We start from the raw sequence: 9,779 nt of genomic DNA, 5'->3' as shown, positions 1-9,779 counted from the left end.
ACTCTCTAAGAGATACTCTAAATCTGGAGTAAATCCCTCACCGCATCACTGTATCAGTGAAATGCGTATCTCCACACTGTAACAGTAGATGCACAGGAATGCAGCAGGGATGCCGACTATCATGTTCTTTTTATTTAAAAAGATGTTTAGAGTCTCCAGATCCCACCTGATTGGAGCAGATAGACGAGTATTATGGGTTGACCGTTGTGAAAAGAGAACAAAAAAGGCTGTCATTGCCCAACGCTGAGTAACTATAAAAGCAGTTCCCGAGTAGTTTAAACATGCGCAAAGCCTGGAAACGCAGTAGTTCACACAGGAAATAAGTGTGCAGGAGCGATACAGCCATCCCAACCCGGCAACCCCACAATCTGGTAATAAAGCAGCCTGCTAGAGAATCAGGTAGCAAAGAGATCTCACCAGTTGCCACTACTTACCCAGTTACCCCATGGCTTCCCTCCTTACAGCCACTAGCCTGCTCGTCACTCTCATAATGTCAACCTCCAATGCCAACGCTGCGGCATCTTCCCCACCGGCAGCCAGCAGCAACATTGCCACCACAGCACAGGAGATGCAGCTAGCGCGCTACTTCACCTTCGTCATGCTCATCAGGATGGTGCAGGAGAAGATACCACGCAACACCACCTTCCTGATGCCCAACGACAGGCTGCTGTCTACTGCATCAATCCCGGAGAACCAAGTGCTGGAGTTCCTGTTGAGGCATTCCATCTCGGCGCCACTGATGTTCAATGACCTCATCAGGCTTCCCAATGGAACAGTGGTTCCCACCCACCACTCAAGCGACATGATCACAGTAACCAGCAGTGGGCATCAGAAGCTCTACCTCAACAATGTTGAGCTCACCACGCCTGACCTCTGCCACTCAGGTGATTCGTTCAGGTGCCACGGAATAAATGGAGTAATAAGGCCAACAGCAGCTGTGAGGAGAGGAAAAGGGGCGACTTGCACTCACTATGCTGCTCCAACTTCTGCTGCAAACCAATCCTTAGACACATCTTCTCTACCATCTCCCAACACAGGTTCTGCCACGGTCGCTGCCCAGGAACCTGCAGCAGAAAGCCCACAAAGTTCAGACACTTCTATACCACAAATTGGATTGACTTGTACTACCTTTTTTATAGTATTGATGTTCTCCATTTTCTAAATCTGGATCTGTGGCCAAATTCTTGCTCAATGAATGCATTACTGTTCAAGGAAAACTAGTGCAACAAAGTAGGACTGTCTTTGACTCTTTGTTATATTTTAACATCTTTTTTCTAGACGTCTGTGCACATTATATCATGCATAGTATGTACCATAATAAAGTATTATGTCAAGAGATAATTTTCCAAATAACAGAAATCCAAGAAATATCAATTACTCCCTGTACAGCATATATAATAAATGATAATATTCAGCTCGTCTCATAGGAGAAATTTCAATCACATTGTTCCTCGAGAACCATCTTCCTGTACACAAATCAAACAAGATCATTAATTGCATGTGCCAAGAGCATTTAATCAGAATCAAGAGCATATTTTAGCAGCCCAAAATAACAAGTTCAACAAAATACTCTGCTGCACACTCTAGAAACACAATATGGATAATAAAAAGTCTCCTATCAGTATCACCGAGCAGGAAATAGCAGTGTCTCTTTTAAACAACAATACCTATGGCAGGCAGTTTATCCAAACAATTAAAAAAAATCTTATCCTGCCGCTGCACACAGTTAGCTGAAACAACCTCTGCCAACTTCAAAGAGAAATAGAAAAAATTGCAAATAGATAGAATACACAACATATTCAATAGTGTAAGGGTTGACACATTCAGAAGGCAAAAGTTCCTCAACCATTTGTTAGTCATATTATATCAAATAAATGGGAAAAAAACTGATGTAAGAAAACATTTTAGATAACCTAGGCACCAGGGCAAGCCCAGACAAATGTTCAACATGGCTGAATTAAAAGAAACCGGTCTTTTGCCAGGTATACATAACAATACTAGTCAGCAATACAGATCTGTAAATTTGAGTTTATCCACTATTTCTAACAGATACAGTGAACTGGGTCACAACCTACATTTCCAGTCGCATCTTGACTTCTAAAAGATAAGCCAAGACATATCTGAAACAGGAACGACCCACACACAAGCATTAACATTATCACAACCTGGTAACAATTAGCTGCAATAAAGTAAGGAGTTAATACGCATACTACAATTGCGCCTCCCAATATTCTAGTTAGGGCTATGCTCAGAGAGCAGTGCATGATAGCTCAATTAGTTTCCTTTTTACTGGCTGTCATTGCCAGAATGTTGCAGCTTCTTGTCAAGTCCTGCCTCATCAGTTTTGTGTTGCTTGTCTCCAAGTTTTCCCTACCGAGAAGAAAACAGAACAGAAGTGTTAACATATATACTCCAGCAGCACAAGGACAAAAAAGTGGCAGGCCAACCTTTAGTAAGTTATTTTTTGATAGGAGTTCCTCATACTCTTTTCTGATACGGTTCACTTCATCTCTAAGTGAAGCATTTTCCTGCTTTAAAACTTCAGCACGTTGAGCCAACTCCTCGCATTCAGCCTGCAAATACTCAAAAGTTGTCCTCCATCAATTAGAAGGTAAGAAAATGCTGTCCAATATAGCTCAAGTTGAACTGACAACTACCTGCTTACGCAACCTAGATCTGCGAGCAGACTCCCTGTTGGACTGCTTTCTTCTTTGCCTTTTGAGTTCGCGTTCATCCTGAATCATGAGATGTCAACACATCAAATTTCTTCAATTACCAGAATTACTAAACAACTAAAGATTCACAATTGCATCCACAAAACTTCTTTATTGATGCGCCTCTTCAATATTTTGATAGAATAGACATAAGGTGTGCAACTTCTATGAAACAAATCATGATGGCGAGATTTCGACATGAACAATGGAAAAAAGATCAAGTAAACGATTTCATAGTCAAAACACAATATGTATTCTTTTCTTGCTCTGAGTGCACAGAGCTGAAATGAGAAGTACATTAGACCAGATGGAGTAGCAAATATATCCGTAAAACAGTTCGATTTCAATTTCATCTACAGAGTTCATTCTATACATGTAGATTTTCTACTGAACACCCGCATTGAAAGGATCAACCTTTTGGACTAATTATATGGTATATACAAATACAAACAGAGATAACACAAATAAAGAAAGGATAAGGCAGGCAATACAGTACTCACAAAGCAGACCTATAACAGGAAGTGCAATCATGGGTGCAGTTCTAGTTTTAAGGTTAGACAAAAGAACAAACCTGTATCCACTGCTCTCCTGGAACTACAGTGCCTGGAACTGTTGGGGTCGCTTTACCATGAATTGGAGTGGAGCTTGCCATGTTAGCCCAATAGTCCATCCCTATATTCAAGTTTGTAGTTGGACCAGGTACTGGGCCACTAGATGGCATTGGCATGATTGCCATAGTTTGGTTCAACTTTCCCTCAGATGGCGAGCGTGATACACCATTCTGGGAACTTTGAATATCTGATAGCATGGACATCGCATAGCAGAATTAAGAAGCTTCAGAAAATGCAAAAGGAATGGCAGCCGCAGATATGTTCGCAGACATACCTCCATCTTGTTCGTGTCCACTTTCCTTGTGATGTGAATCCTGCAAAGATTACTCAATGATGCAAAGATATTACGAATTCTACCAAGCTAATAGCCACTACATTAAGTTGTATGTCAAAAATTGTATACCACATGTGTTTAAGTTTTAAACTCAACTATAAAAAGTGTGTACAAATACTCAAAAAGAAAAAGCAAGTATGGTAGTGCAGTCACAGATATTTGGTCATCATGCAAAAATATGTTCAAAAGGACAACACCAGGAGGTCGATATCCCCTGGTCCAAATACACAGGACAAATTTTTGCAACTATTCTTGTGTACATAATGCATACTCAACAAAACTGAAGGAACAAAGCTTACATTCTGAGAATTTGCTTCACTTCCTTCGCTTGAACTTTCACTCCCACTTTCACCGCTGCAAAAGCAGGAGCACTTCTTTTACTAACGCAAATGCAAGGTTGTTCCGAAGAATAAATGAAGTTTAAGTTGACCACAAACTAACCTTTGAGACACTGCTCCATTAGCTGATGCTCCTGAGGTCTTACCATGTTCAGTGGGATTCTTTCCAGTAAGCATGTTCAAGCTACCTAAACTTCCTTTGGATCTTTTTGTGGGACTTTTATCTTTGCCTTCAGAGGGCTTGCCATCTGTTTCACCAGCAGCAGCAGTTCCCTAGAAAACCTAGATACATTAGAATCCATGATAAGCGCAAGAAAGATGAAGATAAGATTGCCATGTCTTACAGTAGCATCAGCATTTCCATTTGGAGAAGTCATAGCATAAGGAGTAAATGGATGCATACCCTACAAAATAGTGCAATGACAAAATCAATGTCAGCATTGCCATTTGGGCAAGCATATACAGAAAACTACAGCAATGTGTTGAAGCATACCGGGGGCATAGATGGGTGAGCATATACTCCAGGAGGGTACATGACATATGGCGGCGGTGGGGTCCCATATGGTGGTATCATAGGCTGAAAGAAAGTAATGAGAATAAGCATTAACCAGAAACATTCATTTGTTATTACATCAACTACTCCTTCTAGCAAAACAACAATTTGTTTGAACCAATTCACCTCACAAAATATCGCATATATGGCCTGATATCAGCAGTATTTTCGGTTCACATACATTTTTCAAATAGTGAAATGTCACCATGAGGAAATAAGGAGTGGTTTCACAGTACAACAACAACAACAACAAAAAAGCCGTTAGTCCCAAGCAAGTTGGGGTAGGCTAAGGAGTAGTTTCACAGTGTAAGGAATATTTCTATCAGACAGCTAGGGTTCACCATTTAAAGCACATAGCCAGTAACTACAAGTTTTACCTAAACTTAGATAACATTCTAACATATAAAACAAGGAAAGCAAAAAAAAAATTGAAAGTAGTCAACCACCATTACATATTTATAAAAGGGTCAAATGCTTACCTGAGCTCCCCACATATAAGGATGGCCCTGTGGACTTGATGCCACCGGTGAGGGGAAGAACCCATGTGGCGGGATAGCAGGATACCCCTGCAAAAACGAATATCAAACATAATTACTAACAAAAACCCCATAGCTGGCACGATCTCTCTATTGATGATATAGATGGATAAAGAAGATGACCACATGCAGCAAGAAAACAAATATGACGCAAGACAAACATTTTTTTCCATTTTTTGAACTCATAATGAAAGGGCAGGAAAGTATATATGCCCATTTTAATTCTCTCTCACACAATATTGCAATCCAAAATCAGTATTGCATTGCTTTCAACTGTCTTACATTGTATTATCTTTATCCCTTGGGGGTAGGAACTATTATCTTTTACTAATTATGTAAACGGAAGGTTGCTACTTGATAGCTACATGTTTATTTCCCTCTTTCCTCAACCTCCTACCTGAGTGGGATAAATGTGCCTCCTAAATGCAGGAGGGGTGGGGAGATTGCTCACCTGAAAGCTGGACCAGTCTGGGTAAACAGCCGGTGTTGCAGTGCCTGAAGTGGCAGGTGTCTGTTGCTCCTATTGTAGAAAAGGGCAAACTTTTAGCAAAAGTAGGCATTAGCTTTTGTTAAAAGAGATAATGTCACACAGCCAGCATTGAAAACCTGAGCTGCAGATGCCTTGCTTGTCTTAGCTGGTGTATCAGCTCCACTGCTTCCCATGGTGACTCACAGAAACAGGGCAGTGATTAGTCCATTATCCACGGACACATGAACTGGCATAAAGCAAAACCTGAATTGGCAAAACAAAGAGCAACGGTAAGTTAAAATATAACAGGAAATTTATTGCTAGGAGCACCCTCCCAATGACACATCTATCCCAGGACCCCGATGCTTCACACACCTGAGAAGGAACAAAATACCTTCTCTGAGATAACAGTAGTTCCCAATAGCTTAAATTAACTCATGTAAACTAATACAAATATATGAAGGTCAATTTAACATCTTGAAACAAATTAACATTTAGTTTAATAAACATTATCTTAAAATCTTCATCAAGTAGACCAATAAAGAGCAAATACAATTAATCCTAGCAGTAACCAGACAATCATTTCATGATATGGAACTTAAACTAGACTCTTATCACAAGTGTCGCTCAAATCAGCTTCAAACCGCGTGACATCAATGGTTACTATCACTCACAGCTCTACAAGCCATCAAACACTAAATCACTGGTAAACTCATTGATCAATTTCTGTGTCAGAAACAGAGGACTTCTCTATTGCTCACTTCCATCAATATTGCTATTTGCTACAGTACATCATTACCCAACCCTAAACCCTAACTTGGTGACTGGTCTTCAGCTAATTCCACATATCCTATATGGAAACTAACTAAATGATGGATCAGAGTTGCACGAAACCCTAGACTAGCAAATATGAGATTGTGTCGTGGAAACACTAGCTTCCTAACGAGCGAAGCCTAGCATAGAGACAAGAAACACGTACGGGAACGACAACCTTGACCCAAACTACATATGAATGAACTCGCAACATCAATACTTGCCATCGATAGGAACCGCAGTAAATGCCATATCATTTCCATTCGACCGCGGAAAGTCCCTCCAGCGTCAAGAGGGCACAATTACCTAACAGAACCCTTCCGTACTAATTTGACCAGTTCTTCGCTGAGAATTACACCTAGCAAACCCCATCCCCTTCATTCCAATTCGAACCATGAACTTAAAACCTCAGAACTTCACACTCCAAGATAAATAACAAGGATCACCCCCGTGCCAAGCCCAACGAAACCCGAACCCTAGCGTAGCAAAGACGCACCAAGCCCTGCACTATGCCGCTCAGTTCCCTCGCCACGAATCGCACCTAAACCCTAGCACGCGTCATCCTCGATCCAACCGAAGACATAGGCTCAACCCCCGCGAGATCTCCGGAGACACCGAAAAAAAGGAAGCCAACGGCGGCCAGATCCGGCGGTGCAGGGGTTACCTGACAGGGGGCCGCGAATCCGCGGCGGCGGCGGCTGCGGCGACTGGGGGGAGGGGCGCGGGGCCTCGGGATCTGGGCGCGGAACGGGAGAGGGGAGGAAGAAGGGTAAAGTTGAGGAGGGAAGGCGCGCGGGATCACCTGTGCTTGGGAGCGCACAGGGGGAGCACAGGAAGACGACGAGGAGAGAGAATGACAAGAGTGGAGTGCTGGCCTGGCCTGCTAGCTATGCAGGGTCACGTCAGGTCAGGCTAGGCGCGTTCGTTGGGTTCGGCCTCCGCGTCGCTTTCTCATTGGCTCCCGAAAGTGGGCTAGTAGTTGGGCCGAGTAGGTTGCACACTTTGAGCCCAGCCCAGTAGCCCTTGGCTCGTTTCCTCGAGTTGTTTTGATTGCTTCCACTGAAATGGTGAGAAGTTTTTATTGCATTTCCTCTAGATTTTCATAAAAACTCAAAGGCATGTTTGGATAAAAATTATTTTTAGGGTTGATAGGAGAAACCATGGTTCTAAAAGATACCTAGATATTAAAAACTTGGAGGTGTTGTTTGGATACAACAAATCTCATAGTTTTAGAAACCGTAGTATGCTAAATACCACGATATTTTTGAAGTTTTGAAAAATCCACTCTCTACCTTTTTTATAAAAAAAAATCGTATTCTGTTGCCTCGACAGCTCGCCTGCTATATCCATGCGGTTGTTGGTTGCATTTTCTCTAGATTTTCATAAAATGTTGCTCCTATATTGATACAGTACCTACGAAATTTCCATCACCAGTGGCGGTGTTTCACTGCAGTAGTATATTGAGCTGTAAAATCGAATAAAACCTATATCATTCAGCTTATGGACATCCGTCCAATCAGTTCGAACACAAGTTCTAGTATGGTAGTTTATTGCGATAATTAGAGATGTTGGGCGTCCAACCTAAGAATTTTTTTCCTTAAAAAAAATATTGTAAGAATTAAAGGTGAGTTTTCGTATTAGTATACAGTTCCGCTTATAGTTGAAAGTTTGCGTTTCAAACTCCGTATCCACAGAGTCATGTTGGGTTCAGTTTGAGCGAGTGGTCACGTTGTTTTAGAAATGTGCTACATATTCCGCCAAAAGTTCTTTTCGCTCTGCTAATTTTTTACAAAGCGAATGAAGATCATGTCACACTATACACTCCTTTTAAATTGGGTTTATGCACATTAACGGATCCATAGTCAAATTTTAGGAGTTCTTCCTCCTTCCTCTCCTCTTTTTTCTCCTCTCCTTCCTCCATCTCCTCTTTTTCTCTTTTTCTTCCTCTTTTATACCTAAAAATTGTAGAGAGGCTCTTAAGTATTTCCGAGAGATAGGAGGCTCAACCCCTCAGTTGAATCCACCCTTGTTAATGCGTATGGAAGACTATGAAGCTTCTCTAAGGTCATCTCTAGCAGATACTCTAAAAATTCATCTCTTATAATACTATTACAGCATCCCCTAACACTATTACAGCATCCCTTATTTTTTTTATTTTCAACAGCTACCCTATTCCTACCTTTTACCACTCTTCTCCTCCCTCTGGACCCACTGTCAGCTCTGTGAGCAGTACTGCTACAGTGTGTGGTTGCTACAGTAACTTGGCAAATTTAGACAGTAACTCGGCAAACTTAGTTATTTATGTTTTCTTTTATCGGTTGGTCCTGCGAGGCCCCCTCTTATGCTACTCAATAGTCAACTGATGCGTACAGAATAAGAAGGACATCTATTTAATTGACCAAGCTTACCCATAACCCTAAATATGAGATTTATATTGACAAGAATGCAGTAGAAATAAAAGACACACTTTCCTACAATGGGATCAAGGACACTTACCTGGATGCTACTCGGTTATGTCGAACTCCTACTCCTAGAGATTTTTGTACTGCTTCTAAACGTAATCGTCTACTCACAAGACTAATTGACAAAAGAAAAAACATAAATAACTAAAAACAATACACCAAATAGTAGCAAAGTGCTATAAAAAGCATACTAACAGAAAGTACTCATTGCTACGATCGTGTGAGCGCAACAATCACCTAAAACAGAGCTCGTATGAAAAAATTATAAATGTTTGAAGTTACAAGTGTCTTTTGTAAAAGGCAGGGGCTATTTAGTAAAAATAGAAAAGATCAAGGGGCTTATTTGTAAAATTTTAGGGACTTATATGTAAATAAATAAAACTACAAGGGGGTAAATTAAAAAAGAGCTTTTTAAAATAAAAAAGTTTAGGGACCTAATTAAAAATCAGATAACTGTTGTTGAAACCGGTTGAGAGGGTAAAGTGATCCGGTATTGAAACTTCAGGAAAGTAAACTAAACGATTTTATACTTAGGGGGTTATCCGGACTATGCTAATTCTTTGGGGGAGTAAAATGACTTCATCCTTTTGTAAATATTAGTTACCGTTTAAATATATCTCTTTTACCTATTTCAAGACAATGCCAAAAAAACTGAGATAAGCTGCTACTCGTGCACTTACACCCATAGGTGCAATCGGGGGCTTCACGTGCACTAGGACCACAAAGCTTGTCGTGCGCACTATATTTCTAATAAGAAGGGAAAAATATCTTTGGGAACCGCAGAAAATCTTATTGAGTTCCCGAGATGCCTAAGAGTTAAGATGTTTTCCACTCGGAATCTGACCTAAGGTGATCGCAATGAACATTTCGATAAGAAACCCCGAAAGCTCTCTAATCTACTCGGAAGAAACAAAAGCCGAACACTTGTTTGAAATTTCCTTGTATTCAC

General features: G+C 40.9%; 2 protein-coding genes across 2 annotated transcripts; one reads left to right on the top strand and one right to left on the bottom strand.

Moving 5' to 3' along the window:
- Positions 1-445: 445 nt before the first annotated feature.
- LOC133906136 (FAS1 domain-containing protein SELMODRAFT_448915-like) lies at positions 446-1,162 on the top strand. The gene has a single exon (XM_062347929.1). It carries the CDS (start codon positions 446-448, stop codon positions 1,160-1,162), a length of 717 nt encoding a protein of 238 aa, XP_062203913.1.
- Positions 1,163-1,938: 776 nt separating this feature from the next.
- LOC133906135 (bZIP transcription factor 1-B-like) lies at positions 1,939-7,267 on the bottom strand. Its single transcript, XM_062347928.1, has 13 exons — positions 7,033-7,267; positions 5,693-5,819; positions 5,538-5,606; positions 5,030-5,116; positions 4,491-4,574; positions 4,342-4,401; positions 4,101-4,270; positions 3,959-4,013; positions 3,600-3,639; positions 3,286-3,512; positions 2,658-2,735; positions 2,448-2,573; positions 1,939-2,370 (listed from the first exon to the last, which is right to left on the bottom strand). Exons 2-13 carry the CDS (start codon positions 5,747-5,749, stop codon positions 2,287-2,289), a joined length of 1,137 nt encoding a protein of 378 aa, XP_062203912.1. The 5' UTR covers positions 5,750-5,819; positions 7,033-7,267; the 3' UTR covers positions 1,939-2,286.
- Between the last annotated feature and the right edge of the window lie 2,512 nt (positions 7,268-9,779).

This window comes from Phragmites australis, chromosome 23 (assembly GCF_958298935.1).
Source record: "Phragmites australis chromosome 23, lpPhrAust1.1, whole genome shotgun sequence".
Taxonomy (NCBI): domain Eukaryota; kingdom Viridiplantae; phylum Streptophyta; class Magnoliopsida; order Poales; family Poaceae; genus Phragmites; species Phragmites australis.
This window is presented reverse-complemented; position numbering and strand designations above follow the sequence as displayed.